The sequence below is a fragment of the Pyxicephalus adspersus genome, chromosome 3, assembly GCF_032062135.1.
Source record: "Pyxicephalus adspersus chromosome 3, UCB_Pads_2.0, whole genome shotgun sequence".
NCBI classification, from domain to species: domain Eukaryota; kingdom Metazoa; phylum Chordata; class Amphibia; order Anura; family Pyxicephalidae; genus Pyxicephalus; species Pyxicephalus adspersus.
The window spans coordinates 149,037,645-149,058,076 of NC_092860.1; the positions used below are offsets into that span (position 1 = coordinate 149,037,645).

The 20,432-nt window shown below is 38.8% G+C and overlaps 1 protein-coding gene across 1 annotated transcript in view; it reads right to left on the reverse strand.

Annotated features, from left to right (window-relative positions):
• ATRN (attractin) overlaps nucleotides 1–20,432 on the reverse strand; it is a gene marked incomplete in the record, with an annotated part of 130,250 nt that overhangs the window by 48,100 nt on the left and 61,718 nt on the right. The window contains 5 exon segments of the mRNA XM_072406656.1: nucleotides 10,515–10,672; nucleotides 13,412–13,490; nucleotides 18,047–18,141; nucleotides 18,571–18,623; nucleotides 19,619–19,712. Coding sequence (XP_072262757.1) covers nucleotides 10,515–10,672; nucleotides 13,412–13,490; nucleotides 18,047–18,141; nucleotides 18,571–18,623; nucleotides 19,619–19,712 — 479 coding nt within the window.

Here is a 20,432-nt window from a genome sequence, read left to right on the forward strand (position 1 = left end):
CTGCCTGTAGGATAGTAGAGCAAAGAAGGATCACTGGAAAAAAGTGACATGGCCTCCAAGGGAAAACATGAAAAAAGGTGCAGCGAACATCAATAACGAGCCAATAATTGACAAAACAAAAAAATCATTCTCCCTCCACTACACATAAAGTTGGGATCAATAAAGAAATTTGTTAGAACTCTGAACAAGGACAGTGATTGCATCAAATACATTTGTAGATTCTTCCCTGGATTGAGTACTGAAAATAATAAAGCAGGAAACATTGGTGGACCCCAAGATTCGGAAACTGATAAATGATTCAAATTTTACAAGTTACATGACCGATACTGAAACTTCTGCCTGGCACAGCTATGTCATAGCTGACAAAAACTTCTTGGGTAACCATAAAGCACAAAATTATGAAAAACTGGTACAAAACTTGCTCTTTGAAAATTTTGGTGCTACTACGAGCATAAAGGTACACTATTTCTTTAGCCATTTGCAAAAATTTGCAGAAAACCTTGGCGACTTCAGTGAGGAACAAGGGGACAGGTTCCATCAAGATATAAAGGTGATGGAAGAAAGGTATCACGGCAGATGGAATAGACACATGATGACCGACTACTGCTGGAGCCTTCAAAGTGATTGTCCTGATCATCAGCAGAAAAGGAAATCATACAATGGAGTTTTTCAATGATTTCTTTGTGATTAGTTCTGTAAATTTAATGAATATAGAATATATTGACATTAAGTATTTCAAAAATTTGGTATAAGTAGACATATCTAGTTTAATTTTGTTTAATATTCAGGCTTCATTAGTTTTCTATGAGGATTAATATTGAGGTCATTATTTCAAATATTAGAGCCAATCTAACAAAACCAATACCATACTTGGAATCTGTGCATCAAACATAACCTAAAATTACTTTAATCTGTTTGGCATGAAAATGTTTGTTGACCTACATGGAAGGATTTTTGTCATTCTTATGCAAGTTTCTGCCCTCCACCAGTTTTCTTCACCTCAAGATAGAAGAATGTGAAGTCCCGACATGTTTTACCAAGCAGAAATACAGGTTGTAGTTATCTGTATACGCCCAGGAAAAGATATCACATAGTAGATACCACAACTTGTCACGCTGCTTTGAAATTGTTTTTAATGACAACAGCAATACTGAATATAATTATTACTAAAGATATTTTTAAAACATCTGCCCTATTATTAAGAATTACACAAATAGGATTTCCATGATCTCTGGTTCCTCCTGAAAGGCTGCATTCCCGGTGATGATAATGGTGTCTAGTGAATGGATAGGCCACATTCTCGGCTGTAACTTGTATCTTCCATGCACCAGGCGTTAGTTAATGGCAAAGCTACAGGTCCATAAATATTTGGACAGGGACAACTTTATGCTAATTTTGGTTCTGTACATTACCACAATTAATTTTAAATGAAACAACTCAGATGCAGTTGAACTGCAGATCTTAAGCTTTAAGTGTGTTGAACAAAAAGATTGCATTAAAATGTGAGGAACTAAAGCCTTTTTTTTTTTTTCTTTTAAATTAAAGTTGTGCTTTTAGTCTTCCACAGCTGTACCAGTTCAACTGTGAGCTTTTTAAAATATACATTAGAAGCTGCAGCAATTCAAATAGAGCCTTACTTTCTGGCTGGAGGTCACACAGAGTCACCTAAGTCACTTCCTCCCCAGCCTGACTGTCCCTGGCCTGTCCCTTTCATTCACTGGAATTTAGCTCTTTTGATCAGGGACGCTTAGTTATCACAACTTCCTGTTTCCAGAAATCTTTGTACAGAAACCAAAATGCCTTAATCTGCCTGCATTGGATGGAAAAACAAAGACGGTGATGTCAGAGGGTCTAAAAAAAGTTTTTGTTTTTTTCAAAACAATTACCATGTTGATGGGGAGGGCAACTAAGGAAAACAAACATATGCAGATTAAACCTCAGCTTTAGGTGTCAGAATCTTCAGTGCAGTTGAAAGCAAACGGAAAAGGTGTCAGTTATGAAGTGTCAGACTCAGGAACAGTCTGTATTTCCCTCCCAGCAACCAACTGAGAGCAACTCTACTCCAACCTGCTTTAGCAACAGTAAAAGGGAAATGCAAGATATTGCAATGTTTATGCACCATCTATATGGCTCAGAATGAATCCAACCCCAACAGGAACATTCAGCACAGTGCTGCAAAAAAATAATAAAAATAGAAAATAATAATAAAAATAATGTTTGTGCACCATATAAATGGCTCAGAATGAATCCAACCCCAACAGGTACATTCAGCACAGTGATGCAAAAAAATAATAAAAATAGAAAATAATAAAAATAATGTTTGTGCACCATATATATGGATCAGAATGAATTCAACACCAACAGGTACATTCAGCACAGTGCTGCAAAAAAAGCCAAAAATTCTATGCAATCTTATAAAACCATCTTTGTGGATTAAAAAGTCAAAACCTTTTATAAACTTTGCCCTGATCTGTCACCGCTTTCTAATCACTTGAAAGGGAGACTGAGACTGCGATTGTGCACAACTCAAAACCTCGAAACGAACTTAAACCCCAAACATTTCCTAAACCTTTATATAGCTTTTACATGAAATCTGAAAATAAAAGAGGACAATTTAAAAATGACTAATTAAATGAAAAATAGAACACTGTAAATGAATGCAGAAATTATTTGCTTTTAATACAACAGGAAGCTGCTGATGCACCTGTAGATTTGTTTAAAGTAGATCTTAAGTCATTCACTAAAAGTTACTATTAAGGTTACTATAATATTGACATTTCAAAGGTTATTAGTATTGCACCAGATGATCCTGGCATAAGCGGAGGTGCTTCCTGGTGACAATGCTAGGACCCCGTCTCCTATTTGAGTTCATGCGTGATCACCGGGGACGTGCATTGGAAGCGGTTGTGCCAACACACATTCATAGGCAGAATCCCCCACAATGACACGCTGCCAACACATACAAAAAAAGTGACTGAAAGATGATGCAAACATTTCAGATACCGTTGTGTTTATGCCACAATGATATCACTCAGCGCTGTGGAATATGTTGGCGCTATATAAATGCTGTTAAATAATAATAATAATAAACAAAGTGCCATCCAGTTGGAGTTTAAAGCGATGCCAATGTTTTCCACAAAGCTGATTACCTACTATAGCTTCCAGATGGTATTCCAAAGATGGAATTGTTCCTAAAAACTTTTCTAATATCACATGCTAGGCAACACCCAATGAAGAAGCCTCTAATTAAGGTCCTTCCTATTAAAGCTAAATAGACGCTGGTCCTAGAGTGGTGTAGGACGTTACAAAAGACAGGCCGGTAACAAGCAGCACAGTATTCTGCAAAGTTTCTTAATATCTTCCTCCAAAGTTTAAATAAAACAAAAAATACAAAAAAGAAATACACAAAGAGAAATAAAAAAAAAAAGAATCACATTCCAAGTAGTTTAGAAGCAGCAGCTCTCAGCACTGGTACTCCTGACGGGTCATCTTCCGAGTCAAGAAGTTGGCAAAGTTAGAGCAAACTCATGTAATGTTATTTCATAGGATAACATCCACCCCCTTGTAATTCGGATTAGTCAAAAGGATAACAAAAGTATAAAAAGCATTACCTGCAATGAGAATTCAAACCACTGATGTTTCTGCAAAAGCACCAAATTGTAAGAAACCAGGGAGGGGAAAATAAAAAGGTTCTTATAGCAGAGAAATCCAGAGCGACACTTTCCAAGTATTCGACATTATGAAAGCAGGAAGCACTTCAGAGAGAGGGGAAAAAAAAATCTCACCGATCACTGCCAAAACTAAGGCAGGAATAGCTAGAGAGGATGCATCTGCTTCATGTTTAAAAGTATCACTTACACGCTCTGCTTCAAATCACAGGCACCCTCCTCCCTTTTCCTCGTATCCAACAGGAGCAGTGCCAGCTTGCCGGCCCTGGAAAGCCGCGTGTAATTTCAAAAATCTGGGAGCAATTATTTACACTAATAAACTTAAATGATTGAAAACAAATTCATTTGCATTCCTGTTATTGCGCGTTCTCGGCCTCCCTGCCAGCAGTAAGGAAAGCGGAGTGCTGATCAGAGGCGATGGGACTCTTGCAGCAGAATGAACGCCTAAACAAAGTGACGGCTGACAAAAAGAGCTGCCAAAACTTTACACCCTTCGCTGACAGATCCCTGATTATTAAATGGTAACTCCACCTTGCTGCCTTCTTACAATCCAGTGCAGATTTCTTTCCTTTCTCCTGGGTCAGTCAACCTAAAAGTTAGATTTTAGGTTTTTGGTGGTCTAACAGCCTTAAAGTTTAGGTCTCTCATGGAACCCAGAGATGAAGTCAAGGTGCTTGAGGTTCCAGGTCCAAGTGTCATGGTCTTATTGCACCACTCACTGATGGATTTTAACTAACTTTATATTATGTTAAAAGTAAATGCTAGAACTATAGCAAACATTCACTCTTTGAGGAAAGCAGTCACTTTTCATTATTTCCAACATACTAAAAATGGCTGCTTCATCCAGAGACCCACGGCACCCGTGTCTGCAATTATTTCCCTAGAACAGTTTTTAGCAACTCTAGATATAACTTTCAGGTACCCCTGGGATAATTATTATATCCACAGCTCAAAGTATAATAACTTGGTCAGTGGGAAGAACGCTAGCCATTGGGAATAATGTCACCCTTACATATAACTAAAAGGATTATTGGTGTCCTTTTGCGTGCAAATTGCTCATTGCTCAAGGAACACACAATGCCAGGTGGCATACATTGCCAGAATTAAACTGGAAAAGGAGTCTAAACACAAAAGAAAAACAATATTGTTCATGCTGTTCTTTTCCACTTGGGAAATCGAGTAATTACTCAGAACAGTTTTATAAAAAAAGAAAATATAGAATAGTGAGAATCAATACTTACCTTAAAAGCAAAGCTGAAGTATCGATTTTGACCCTTCAGAGTTGTTGAGTGTTGGCACAAAGTTAAGGGAAACCTTTCACAAGGATAACATGGAGAATGAGAGTGCCAACATATTTAAACACTAAACCTTGGACCCTCTCTTCATAGTATGAACATTAGGTCTGATAACCGTAGTCTGTGTTTCCGGTCATACACATTTTAAGTAAGTTAAAGTAGAATTATGGCATTAAAATCCCACTATTACTTGTTAATCCTACCAGTGAAGCTCAGCTAATTGAGCTAATTCTAATGACGTGGCAACAATGCCGCCCTGCTCTTGCTTTCAAGGCATTGTTGCCACTCTCGTGTAGGTTATGCCTGCTTGTACATTATGAGTGTGGCTATCGGCATTGTCGTCATAACTTTTCAATCAACACCTGGCCGCCGCTTTCTGGATTGGCAGAATTGGATTATTTTAGGTTTTGAAACCCGTACACAGTGAAGCTGCAGTATCCAGGGTACGCATGACAAACATAAATGAAAAAGGATTTGGTTTAGTCAAGAAAGCTAAAAGATAATGCTTGTGCATCAAATAGTATTAAGACTTTTGGTATTAGTTTACTTGTTGAACCCAGCATTTATTTAAATTGATTTTTTTAAGCTCCACTTTTCAGTAACCACCTAAAAAACAGCCAGGAAGTTACTGATAAGTGCTGGGTGGTGTGCCCGGCTAAAAGGGGCTGGGAAGAACACTGCTGTTTATTTCCAACTCCTACATGCAGACTTAGGCAATGGTAACCCCACATCCCTTCTAATAAGGCCTTGGGAAGCGCCAAGAAGCCCGCTCCTGCGCTGTAGCAGCATTCCCCAGGATCACACCTTAGCACGATACTATGTGCTGCAGTATGGAAGATGAAAATAGGCCAAGTGTATTGATTTGTTTTCTCCTTCCTGCAACATTTTTTTCTTGCTATTACTTATTGAGGAGCACCCTATAGGATTTTCTGTGTTGAACTTTAACTGACTAACTTTTAGATTAGTGGTGAATGGGTAAAACAAAATTTGTTGTTGTGTCCTATTGGCAGAAGTGACAATCTTTCCCAAAAGTAGAAAAATCCGCAGACAGTTCTCACCACAGACAGTGTGCAGATTTGAACATTTCCTTTCTTTTTCAGTTCTGGTGTCACCTCTAGGTTTTGTATTTTCCGTGTCCTTCAGTGCCACTGACTGTGGTTCACCAGGACAAAAAGTAAGGCGAGGCGAGTAAAACTTCACGGAGGAGACATAATAGCAATTAAACCCTGAAGAGGATTTTAAGCTTTCTGATTTGGCCAATGGTACAAAACCTGTGCAGGGGAATATAGAGAAGCTGCTATTTCTAACCTTCTTATAAAAATATTTATTGCCCGTCTGCTACCATCTATTAGCTTTTTTAGGAGAGCTCAATGATCATCACAAATTCCCTAAAGCAAACATTTTCCCCCCTTTTAACATGAGGGAATCCTTAAAATAACATTCAGGTATTAAGGAACCCCTCATAATAACTATATTCACAGCTCACAGTACATTAGTCTAGTAGTCAGTATGACGAATGTCACCCTTACAGATAGCCGAAAAGGTCATTTGGTGGCACAAATGGCCAATTGCTCAAGGAACCCCTAGAAAACTTCTGAAGGAAACTTAGAGTTCCATGCAACCCTGGTTGAGAAATACTGCTCTAGAGGACTCCCATAGCAATGACTACACTTTATTCAGAACCTAGCTTTTATAAAATGTGCCTTGCTGGTGGCATGGTTTATACCAACATACGGACACAGCTCCTGGATGCGGTTCCTGCTGCCACCATCATACACAGGACAACTGTAAGACGTGAGCTTTGGCTGCATTCATCATCAATATTTATATCTGGTCAGGAAATAGGAGTGGGTCTGTCCGCATAAATAAAATAGCAGGCTGTTTTCCTCTTTGGAAATCAGGTATGTATTCCGCACCATACAGCAAGTATGGCGACAGTACAGAGCTGGCATTCAACGGGCGCACAAGTCTACCCTGTGTGTGCGGCTTGGAAGTAGAAGATTGTGGAAGCAGAAAAAACTTCCTAAACCAACAGCCGGACACAAACCACTTGAGTGATATTTATAGAGTGGCAGGGCTCCGGCACAGGGGGCCATTGATGGAGCTGATTACACAGAAATCACAGCTATATTCCAGGGAATGTGCTGCACGCCTAACATAAACACACACGGGATATACACACTTCACTGTGAAGAAGTTATCACAGAATGGAACAAACATGCTTTATATCAGTGGAAATGCAATCGTTAGACCTGAGAAATGCAGCCATTGGAGGATTCAAAAGCTGCGTTTTCTAAATGAGAATTCTCTTTCTAAATGAGAACGGTTCATATGGAGGAGTTTTCAGAAAATCGGAGTCCTTAAAAAATCAGAAAAAAGCTTTGTTTGACCTAATGTGCCTAAAATGCAACAGCACAAAGCAGGTCAAATGTTACCTTAGAAGGTAAACCCCACTGAAAAATGGAACTAAAAGGGTATCTGTTACCATGTGTTCAATGCCAAATCTGAATGTTACCAAATGACGGGCTTTCTAAGATTTTGGATTTTGTGATACAACACAGTAAATCTTTAAAAGTTTCTAATGAGCTGCATCATACAACCAACATTTTGAAAGATCCTCTACTATTTAAAGCAGAACTAAATTTCCACTTACGAACTTAAGAATCCAAGATCAGGCAGGTCAATATTGCAAAGGAACAGGCAATGCTTTTTTTTCTGCGATAATACCTTCTACCTGCCTGATTGCTATGGGTTTCCTGAAAACAAAAGCAAAGGTAAAATCCCAGCTTCTCTGTGCATGCCGGGGATGAATGAACTCCTGCGCACCTGTGAAGAAGTAACGTCAACACAGGCCAGCCAGCCAATCAAGATGGCTGAAGATCGTAACGAGGAAGTGAAGAAAGAAGAAAATGGCAGCACCCTACAAGGGAACGAGGGACAGATAAGTAATGCGGGAGTTTAGTTCTACTTATACAAGTCGGTGGCAATCCTCCCAATCCAACCTAGCACTAGCAGGCTAAAAAAAAGGTTGTATATTTCAGTATTGGTGCTCCCTCATATCTCCCTCCACAAAACCTGTCATAATGCAAGTGATACATTTTTAAAGCAACCTGTTCGTCCCATTAGCACTTCCACTCGCCAAACCCCATAAAATGTTTTTAGACAATTATCAGGGCTCTGTAATTAATTATTGAACAGGAAAAATGCCTACTACTGCAAAGTTGAAGCTTTCTGCTGACCATCATACCAATATGAGCTAGTTGGGCATCTAATTTCACAGTGTTGGCCCATTTCTGCAAGCATACCAGGCTCCACTTCCCTGGGAAGTCTTTTTAAAAGCTTTTGATTATTCTGTGAAAATGTGTGCTTATTCAGCCAAAAGAGCATTTGTGAGGTCTTAAACTGGCCTTTGTAAATATATAAAAAAAAAAAGACCTGGCTCACAATCAGCTTTTCGATTCGCCGCAAATGTGTTCAGTAGTGTTGGGGTCAGGGCTCCGTGCAGAATACTCAAGTTCCTCCAAACTAAATTAATCAAACTGTGTCTTTGTAGAGTTGGCTTTGTGCAAAGTCGTGCTGGGGCAACAAAAGGCCCACCAAAATTAACTAAAGTAGCTTTGCATGCTATAGTATTAACTATAGCATGCAACTTAATAAATTGGAGATATGTTAGCATACATTTAGTCACATAGTGTAGGTGTGATGTCTACCAACATGCTATGAATAGTTGGTCTTATGACCACACAAGAGCAACATGCACTGCAATTGCAGTATTAGCACTTTACACTTTATTTTTTCCAGATATATCCAGTGGGGTTACAAATTCTCCCATGTGGTAAATTTCTGGATGTTTAATCAGAGAATAGATGAGAAGTTACTTTAAAGCCTTCGTCATGGTACAGCCATAGAGAAGAAACTTCCAGGGACTTTGAAGGGGTTAATTCACTCACACCACTAAAGCCGTGATAGGAAAAATAAACTATTTCTGCAGGATGAGGTCCCACCCTCCGCCTAGCCACTTTCCAAAACAGCCTAATCCGGAGCCTCCGCGGCCTCACTAACGAGCGCTGACCATCGAGACTGCAGAGGAAATGGGGACTTTTACAGGAAAAAAATTATCAAAATACCATCGCTTACGGCCCTTTACTTCCACAGAAGGCTGTGAATGTGCACTAAATAATTACACAAAGATTAAAACAAGAGACCTTTAGGGAACATGACAGGAATTTGTAGAGACCAGTCATGAAAAACTTTGCCGGCATTTACCGTAGAAAAGCTGATAAGTAAGCCCTGGTACACGTACACAGATCCGCTGCCAGAATTGCATAATCAACCCGATCGGTCATTCGGAAGGCCAAAAACAATGCAACAGTGTACGAGATTATGCTCTTAAGACCATTCCCTCCGAATAGAAAGTGATGAGATTTCCTATCAGATGTATCCAAATGTTCATAGCCCAATACTATTTGTTTCTGTTTCAATCTTTACCAGTACCTCTGATCTTTTCACATCGGTTACCCATCAGAAAGATGCCCTCATACCAATTTAGGTGAACAAGATATCGTCAATATACTGTTTAAATTTAAAACCAGCATACCAGTTTAAAATTGGTAACTTCTAAAACAAAAATTAATTACATGACTTTACAGCCTTTTCTAACCTTCTCATGACTTTTAGTTTCTGGGATCCCCAGCTAGAATTACTATATCCCCAGATCCCAGTTAATGTGTGGGGGTCATTGCAATAAATGTCACCCTTACAGATGGGCAAAAATATAATTGGTATCAGTAAATCTAAGAAGCACCTGAGAAAAAAAATAAAGGAAATCTTAAAACAACTTTCAGATCTATGGTCAGGTTATTTCGGCTAATAATTACTATATCTACATATTAAGGTGCATTAGCGTTGACAGTAAATCAAGGAATAAAAAGAATAAGGAGTGTACCACCAGTGTAACATCCTATTACGCTGGTGCTAATAAACAAAGTCATACAATAGTCATGCAATTTTACTGGTCCCCCTTATATTTGTGGTTAGTGGAAAGCAAGCGCATTATATTAATGGTCAGGAAGAAGCATGCCTATTGCTTAGATGTCAAGTTAGTGAAGAATACACCTTATATTCATGGTCAAATTGTCAACTACGTGATCTTCACACATGGTGGTCAGTGGGAGGCATTCACTTTACACTAACTGTCAATATGGACATTATGTATGTGAAAAATATATCTTATGCGGCATCCGATTCCGTGCCGGCTCGGAATCGGATGCCGGGACCCGATGGAAGACACCTCCGGACCGATCGACTGCGCTGTGGGATTGTAAGTGATTTTGTTTTTGTTTTAATTTTTTGTTTAGTTCCTCTTTAAGGGGTAAAAGTGTTAAATGCTCAAAGAACCCCCCCCCCACCCAACCCCGCAACATGAAGCATTATAAACCCTGATAGACCCTGATAGAGCCTGCTATTGAGCAACATAAAGCATGAACATCTGATTTACATAAAAACTGAAACAAAGGTAATGTACAGCCTCATGAGTCTTTGTTCCTCTTACCTGAATCTTTATTGGCCAGGTGAAGTTACTGACATAGACAAAGAAGGTGATGTTGGGATTATTGTGAAAGTCAAACTTCTCATTGGAGAAAGTATCTTTACATTCCTTGATATTCGTCCTGGAGATGATGGGAATCTCCTCGCCTGCCTGAGTGCCAGCTGCAACATAACAAGATATTGAGAAAGATATAATTAAAAAAAAAGTTACTAAAATAAAGCCTGCAGAACTAATCAAAGGCTAAGAGGGGATCAAACGCCAGGGGAAAAAAAATTAGGTAGCCCAGAGGGAGACAATTGTAATGTGTAAACTACCGTTGCCTCCTTGGCACTGTTCACAAGATTTGGCCTTTGGGGTACAAAAGGGAACAAAAATATTTTTTCTTCATTACACAGGTACCCTTAGCACTTTCATGTGGAAGATTACCCACATGTAATAAGGCATGCCTGGTGGGTTGGAGTTCCAAAGCCAAATGTGAATAAACACTGTCCAGCCCGATTCAGAAAAATCATGTGCACGCTTTGGAAATAATAAGAAAATTCTTGGTATTGCTGTAGATTCTCGATGTGCTAGTAGATGAAACTGATGGAAAATTTGCAGCGTGTACGTTTCCTTTCCACAGCTGAGTGTGTTACAATTAGAAGCAGATGCTGGCAGCCTTTTACCTGGCACACAGACCTCGAATACAGAACACCTGAATAAATACACTTTCATTTTACAGAACGTTAAGAGGCCAATGGGTTTTACTTCTACTGCGCAGTCATTGCATTAAAAAAGGAGGTCTATCCAAAAATCTGAAAGCAGATATTAAACAGACACTATATGGTGTAATTTGGTTTTTAACACACCTTATCCCAGTGCACAACACCACCAACAGCAAAATCTTTTATTTTTAACAGCACACCAATGCACTAAACCAGCAGACCACAAGTCCAATTTTATGTCCACTGAGGTGAAATAGAAGTCTATTTAAATCAACACAATGCACCAAATTGGATTGCACAAATGTAAATCCAGCCTTAGAATATTAGGAAGGATGGCCAAGCAAGGTAGCTGCAGGATCTAAGACAACTCTCAGTGCTGCTAAACCTGTGCGACTCACCTATCCGAGTTCCATCGCAGGGAGCCACCATCTTCCTTTTCTTCTTCTCTGAGACAATCTTTGGCCATGCCACGTTCCAACGCAGGGAGCACCCATCTTTCTTCTCTTCTTGTTCTCTGAAACAATTTTCGGCCATGCTATGTTGGGTTCCATCGCAGGGAACCACCATCTTCTTCCCCGTGACAATCTTTGTCAACGCCGGGATGACGTAGTTCCTTTGCAGTTGGGCAGGACTACATTTATTTCCAGCATACCAAGGGTGGCCAGGATTGCCGGATTCTCCTGACAACCACCACTGAGCTGCAAATGCAGAAATTTCACCCCAGCACGAGCAGGTAAGAACTACCTGACATTTTCTGCAATAACCACCTGCCTGATCCTGTATTTTACAAGGTGGGATTTTCCTCTTTAGTTAAACATCAGATTTTAGTAGAAATCAAATTCGATATTGATCAGAATGCAAACACCACAAAATTTTCACCACTGGTTACAGCCTACTATTTTCCTCTGGGCTTGAACGACAAAGATGTTCAATTATTATTCTAATAATTTATTATTATTAATAAAAAAATTATTTCTATGAAATATATATGTACATCTTTAATATCTATGTACATTTTCCATTTAAACCTGCCAATCTAAGGCTAACCTGTCCACAAGATTGTAATGATGCTGTGAGGTGTGTTGTCACTTTGTTAAAGAGTAACAATAGCACAGGGCAAAAAGGAAAAACAGAACTGTGTTGCGGTGTTAATGCTTGTCACAGATTGCATATTGTGTCACTTATTATTAGGCAAGGTTGTATTGCAGAAAGAGACTGGCGGTGTCCCTTTTGCAATAGGCATTCCTACCTGTCCGATTGCTCCTTTACCTGTCAAAATTCCTGGGGTTATCCCAGATCCCTCTGTGGCTGCCAGGGTAGGTTCTGGCCTGGCTAGTAAAAATGGGCCAAACATCGGAACAAGAATGAGAAGAAAGAAGATGGTGGCACCCGCAATGGAATGGGGACAGCCGAGTAAAAACTAGGTTTAGTTCTGCTTTAATCACTGGCAATCAATAAACATGTTGCTGTATGTAGTGAAAAAAATTTGGCCAACAATGCAATCATTAGCAGCTAATTCATTCTACATGGCCTATTCTTCTGTTCCCTAGATATAATGCCTGACCACTAATTGCTGGAAACGAATCACTGGCGAATCTATGAAAGTACATGCTCAGGAAAAAAAAATGATGTTCAAGATGCATTGTTGAGGTGAGTGAAGCATCTCATCAACTTTTAGTTTGACTTTTTTTTTCTTTGTCACTGCAGTAGCAGCACCCCAAATGCAGCTTCTGTACCTTCTATACATTCATGTGAATGCACCTGAAAGCAACATGTAAACAATATGAAACCTGCAATTCAACACAGAGGGGGCAACACAAATGAAGCCCTTAATACTCTTTAGGACAGAAGGTTTTTCTTTCATTTGGCACTGGACTAGTAACTACAGAAAAACCACCAATGGCATTATTGGACAGAGAAGGAATGGAGAAACCCTATTGTAAAAAGCAGATCACCAATTCTTCATTCGGATAACAAAAGAGATTTCATAGCTCTGATCCTTCATGTATGTGCGATACCAATCACCTGATATAAAAAGACACATACTTTATGAAAGGGTCAGGAACCAGAATGCAGTTAATCTGCACATTTATTTTGAAACATGATCACGTTACATTTATGGATGTGGTGAGCACTTTTAATACCCAGCATTTTCATTGTTTTATGGGGACATTATTACAAATATAATTCCATTACCTGCAAAGCTTGGTGCCCAAGTAATATTCAGGTTAAAGTTCTTTGATGCGTTAATAAACATGTCTAGGTCTCGATTTTGCTGCAAATAAATAAGAAAGAATTTGGTTAGATAAAGAGCAATAATTTCAAAGCCAACTATATAATACAAAAAGAAGCACACTGGACAACTAAAACTGATTATCCCATTAACAGATAAGGGGGAAGTTATAAGACTCTACCTGAACCTGTCGGGGGTTTACCTGTCACAGCAACCAATCATTCAGGTATGACAGGTAGGCTGAGGACGTTGATGTAAACAGTTACAGACTCCGCTAGGGGCCTGAATTTCTTAAAAGCAGATGTAACCCACCCCACTCCTTCTAGTGACCGTGTCCCTTTGTCGCTTTAAATTCTAGAAATTTCACAGCAGTTATCACAAATCAATGGAAATGAAAAAGTGTGAATCAGTACACCTGATAAAAGGCGGAGCTGGGAACTTGGAAGACTAAAATCTCATCAATAAATCTCAGAAATGAAAAAAAAGCAAGGGGCTAATAAAAGCAAATCATTCATTCAAAAACACAATTGCAATTTGGAAGAAATTAACAATAAAATGTTAATTTTACCCATGAAATAGTAGTAGTGGTAGCTTGACCTAAACAGGCAAAATAAAGCATAAACCACTGCAGGTGAAATAATAAAATAAATTTCCCTCAAATAAGCACATTACTGTCTGAACAACAAACAAGGATAATAATATACAGTCAAAGCTTGTGCCAATCATGGAAATAAATTGCAGGAAAATCAAAACATTTTTTACTTTTTCCTTGATTGCATGAGTGGAGGAAATTCTGTGTAGGGCAAGTTTATCTATCCTTACCTTGTAAAAGCTTAAGGGCTGGGTCTACACAGACGTTTTTAAAACACGTGTAAATGTTCCTATTGCGTTTATATGCGTTTTTAAACACTTTTATTGATGTTTTAAGGCTTGCCTTTAACCGCCTATGCCACTTTTTGCCACGTTTTTAGTGCTTAAAAATGCAGGGTAATGTCCAATTGAAGTCAAACATATATATAATAACAATGTTTATAATAGGATTTGTCAATTATAAAGGCAACTGTATATACAACTAGTGGTCAGGTATAACATATCTAAACCAGTAGATGTTTAAATTAGAATTTATAATGACTGATGCAAGTATTATATTGTAGATATACACATTCCAAATTAATGACCTATGTTATTTAGAGCACACATCGATATCCCACTATATGTGCTCTAAATAACATAGGTCTTCATGTTATAGAGAGCACATTAATTTGGAATGTGTATATCTACAATTTAATACTTGCATTTAAATTATAAATCATTATAAATTCTAATTTAAACATTATCTACTGGTTTAGATACAACTCACGCAAGTAATCTACGCATGCTGTCAATAGTATTCCTGAAGAAGCCGTATCTGGCGAAACGCCTCGAGTATATCCAACAACATGCTTTGATGATCAAACATTGTATATGGTCAACAATATATATGTTGATAGGTTGTTATATGTCTAGTGAAAAAATTTCTTTGTCTGTGGTTGAACCCCAAGGATAATAAGGTGGTTCAAACCAACTTTTGATTACTGTGTACTGTATTAAGTAATCATAAGACTTCAATTATTATACCCGACCACTAGTTGTATACAGTGGCCTATTATAACTGACAAATCCTTTTATAAACATTGTTAATATATGTGTAATACACCGTTTGTGCCAAAAATCCTGCTTAAATTTCTTGTCTTTTAATCTATTGAATGATAAGGGTAGGCACGTTATTGTCCTATTTTTAGTAACCGTGATATATTACCACCATCATCATATTTCCATTATTGACTGTAAACAAGCCCACTGGTGTTTTTAAAAGACTTCTAAAATAAATATGGATCAGAAAAAAGTTATCGCCAATCGAAAGTATAGTGTTCAGGTTTAGCTAAATTTACTGGCAGCATACCCGCTCCGGGGCCATAAAACAAAGCATGGTTGGTATGACAGCAGACAATGAACATCAAGAATAAGGCAGAAACAGCAGCTTCCATATTTATTTCATTACACCTGTGTGAAAAACTTTAAATATAAGCTGCCATCCTCCAACAATCGGCTTTAGTTTACTGGGTTGTAATGTCCTTTGAAGTCATAGAATAGCTGGCATCTAAGGTTTCTAGTTGTTATGCTTCATGAAAGACTCCCTTTAACAGTGGAAGTTTATGAGCGGTGTAAAGCAGCCCAAAGCAAGGCCATCAGGGATTATAACACGTTCAGAGTGTGCTCAGCCGTTCAGTACAACAGCCTGCACCGAGATTTATTCTGGTGCACCGATGGCTTCCCAGTAGTTATTATTAGAAGCAGATTGTAGGCTGCACGATCTGCACTTACACTGTGAGAATGAAAGGCTGAACAGAGAATAAGAGATGCCAGCACAATGAAAGATAATGCACAGTGCCCCTTAATAGCAGAACTTTAAGCAGTTACCCTTTGTGCACAACGATTTAAAGTGTAAATGTGAATACAAATTATAATGATTCACTTATTATATATACGGGGAAGATGATACTTAGATCTATTACACAGGAGCAGACCCCTCCACCAATGTTGCACTTGATCCTCCAGGGCATTTCATTTGCCAGTAGTTATTGGTCGGTGGTCAGTCTCAAAAGACAGCACATGCCTATATAACTTTTTGGGGAAAGTCATAACCCACTAGACCAGGGGTGCCCAACAGGTGGATCGCGATCTACCGGTTAATCGCAAAGGCAAGGCAAGTAGATCGCAGGGCCTTGCCTTTGAAATAAACTCTACCGCGCACAGGAGTTATTGTCCAAGTTTTTATTGTTGGTAGATCATTCTGACTTGGTCATTTTAAAAGAAGCTTGCAAGCCAAAAAAGTGTGGGCAGCCCTGGAATAGACCATGCTGAGGATGCTCCAGTGATCCTGCTGACCTGGTACTGGGATCAGAAAAGTCACTACTACTCTGATTTAGTAGCTCAGAATGTACCAAAGGCACTGTCATAGAATGTCAGCCATGTAACCTAGAAATACCAGGCACTTCTGAGCTTGGACAGCATACAACGTTCCTCTTAGGAAGCAGTGCCTAGCTGGTAATTCTCCAGGCAAACACTCATTTAGGAATGAAGGTCATGATCATTGTGTAGTCTTCACTTAAGAATTTATACAGGGAATATAGACTATGGGTTATGAAAGAGTAAAATGCACGTCTATTTTGCTTACTTCTCTCCCCATACAAGTATATTAGAATGGAAAGTCAGTGAAGCATGTACCGGTAAATGTATTATAAAAGATCAAGGAACTCTATGATGTCAATAGAATGCATCATTTGACCTTTGAATTCTGAAAATACAGGTACAAAGTGAGTGATAGGGATGGTAAGTGTGGTCTGTCATTAGAAGCTTTGCCCTGAAAGCCATAGAGATAACATATATATTCTGCTTTCACTTGACAATATCCACCTAACTTTTATTGTTAGCAGAAAGAAGTGCCAGCTGTCTGTATGTGTCCTGCAGCAGGTGTGAACAAATTGTGCTAAATGAGTGATAAATGAGGATTACATCTCATCATGACCTTTTTCAAGAGTTTTTGGCAATAGTCATATGCAGCTTGTTCTTAGATACATTTAGATTGTGCCTGAGGATCAGACTCCACTAAAGCGTGCTTCTGAACATTTATTTCCCCTTTTTTACCTAATAAATCCTCACTTAACCTAGTCCTATTTCTAAATCATGTGTGGCTTTCTACCTGTTGGAGACAGATGGTAAGAAAGCATGGGATAGAGAGAAACTAATGTCACCAACCCTGCAGAAAAAAAACATGCACACAAAGGTGGGAAGTCTGGGAAAATGATATTTAGATTTACATTTCTTTGCAGAATTTGAGAGAATACTGAAGTACTTGACCAAAAAGGTGCTCCTAGGCAGTCTAGTTTGCACCCCAAAGTCATACACACATATATACACAATATTGTCAATTTGGGTACCATAGTGATTTTCAGCTGAGAAAATAAGAGGAAATCTAGTTGCATAAATGATAGAAACACACAGACTCCACATGGATATAATCATTGCTTTTGTGTTTAAACCCCCAGTACATTAAATCCCTACACAGTTCTTGTCCCACGTACATTTCTGACCAGGTAAAAAAAAATACTCCCCCAGCCTCTCTCGCCGCTCCTTCAATGACCTACTAATGACTTCCTCACTCATAACCTCATCACACGCACGGATACAAGACTTTTCTAGAGCTGCCCCAACTCTCTCAAATGGTCTTCCTCGTCCTATTCGGCTTGCTTCTACTTTCTGCTCATTTAAAAGAGCACTCAAAACCCATTTTTTCCAAACTTGCCTACCTATCTTCTTCTGTCTTTTAAAACCATCACTACTTCCCAGCACTACATATCTCCCCTCCTATTGTGTGTAAATTCCCCCACCTCCTAAGATTGTAAGCTCTTTGGGGCAAGGTCCTCTCCTCCTGTGTCACTGTCTGTATTCGCCTGTCATTTGCAACCCCTATTTGATGTGCTGCGTAATATGCTGGCGCTATAAAAATCCTGTTTATTAATAATAATAATAATAATAATAATAATATTAGGACTCACCTCTTCAGGAGTGGCCACAAAGTTAATTGCTGTGTAGTGTCTGTCATCTTCCTGGGAGAGGCTGAAGGTAAACTGGTAGTCTATAAGCAACGTGTCTGTGTAAGACAATGACAATAAGAATGATTAATAAACAAAAACTTAAACATAACTTTAAAGCCAAATATTCTAAATTTTGTTTCAATCTGATGCATGTTCCTATTTAGCCCAAAGGGGTCGCTATTGCAGTCCTTTTCATTCAACATGTTAAATGTTTTTATGCTAGCAAACTTAACAGACAGGTAAGTGGTATAATAAACATACCAAGTGAAGCATACCAAAAAAATTTAACATATCTGCAAGCACAGGTGGAAAGTCCACATAAAAGATGTCAGTCAGATTTTAGTTGTTAAACAGGTGCAAGAAAAGCAGACAATGCAATTTTTTTTTCTTTCTTTACAGTGGAAAGACCATTGTAAAGGCACCGGACATCAATAATTGTAGAAATCCTATGATTCGTCAACTAGGCACTGTGATTTGGCACTTACAATAGCATGTTCCTTTCAATGGGTTGCCTTGATATCGATTTTCAACTTCACATCTGAAAAATGAAAACACATGTATCAGTATAACAGGGGAATGCTTCCAGCACAAACTTGCTCGATTCCAAAAGTTTTTGTTTTTCTGATGCTGAATTAGCACATTTTCAATATGTACCAAAGACATTGAGAGAACTCTGGGGCCTGTGCAAAGCCAGGGGCTAGAAAACGAGGCAGCCCCTTTTAGCCGGGCTGTTTTTAAGAGACTACTGAGAATTTGGGTCACAATACAGGGGCAAAGCCCACCTACAGCTTCTTGCTGCTCTGCTTAAAAATATATTTCTCAGAAAAACACCGAATGGGCTCCAAAGGGACACAGGGATCAATTAAAAGCTCAAATTCCCAAGGGGCACCTCTGTTGTTTATCCTTATCCATTTTCTTAGCAAGCGAGTCACAGGATCCACTTCCCTTCGTCTTTTCTCCCAGCAATGGGTAGTCCTTAATAATGCAGGCGAATGGTGCTTACCCAATGATACTGGCAGCTATTTTATATATCATTATACTGAGATGCAAGGTGCTGTAGTGATGGCCCCAAAGACAGCACATCAGTAAAGCCCTGCAATCACAGGTATACAATACATTCAACCCAGAAAACAAAGTAGAAGAAAGAATACAGCAGCCTTAATGTAATAACAATTAAGAATTGGTTCGGCTGAACTTTTTTTGTATTTAAATTCCCTGGGGGCAAGCCCACCCAATCAGAAATATAAGGCAAAAAAAGCAATCTGCCAGGATGGAGTTTTTCTCCACAAGGTTTTATTTTTGCCAAATTTAATGTCCAAATGTTTCTTTCCTTCACAGGTAATTCATGTACATTCACCTAAAGTGAACACTTAAAAGAATGATCCTTCGTAAACTAACTGTTCCAGTGATCACCTAATATCTGCAACCAACATAAAAATTCATAATCTTATATTGGTATCCTGTCTTGGATGTCAGTCTATTAAATAAAAACCTGGACTGAAGACTATAACGACACTTCTGATCTGTACTTACAGCTGGCACTCGTCTCCTTTAATCCCCTTGGTGGTACAGAAACATTTGCCGCTGTTGGCGTTGCACATCGTGGCATGACCGTTACATTTGCAGGCTGTTGTACGAGAAACGTGGAAGGAATGAGCCAAGAGGGTTACAAATACCACATATACTATAAAAAAAAAAGAGGAACTGAACAATTGCCAAGTTTTTACATTATATATGTCAAGAATAATGTAAAATTATAGAGCTTCTTTGGGTATTTTTCCGATATGTTCTCGCTATAGAAAGGAAAATGGTAAAAATAAGAGATCACATGTATTAGGCTTTTTGGATGTTTATTTAGTTAGGAGCAATACCAGGTGTGTTTGGAAGGTTACTGAAAAGGTTGGTCACAATACAGGGGTCACCTACATAAAGCTTCCTTCTAAGACTAAGGCTGCGTACACACCTTTAATTATTGTCACTGGAAACATTCTTTCATGATCTCTCCAGCAACAAAAGTGTGACAGTTGTATGAACGAACACTGTACATAGATTGCAAATGTGTTCTATGGAGAGGGGAGGGAGGAGAACAAGAGAGCGGCACCCCGATTGTGTTCTCCTTTCACTTGTATTGCGGTCATTCATCGTTGGTCGCTCATGGATCCTTTAGGACAGATATATGAACGACAACAAGCGAGCTCTCTACAAATGTCAGATTCTCACCCGAGACAACCCTGACTGTTTATATCAAGCAAGAATTATCTGACGTGTGTACATAGCCAAAGGAACTCATTTACCTGCTATGTTCTTCCATAACCATGTTCCTAGTTAACACTTGGTAACATAACTA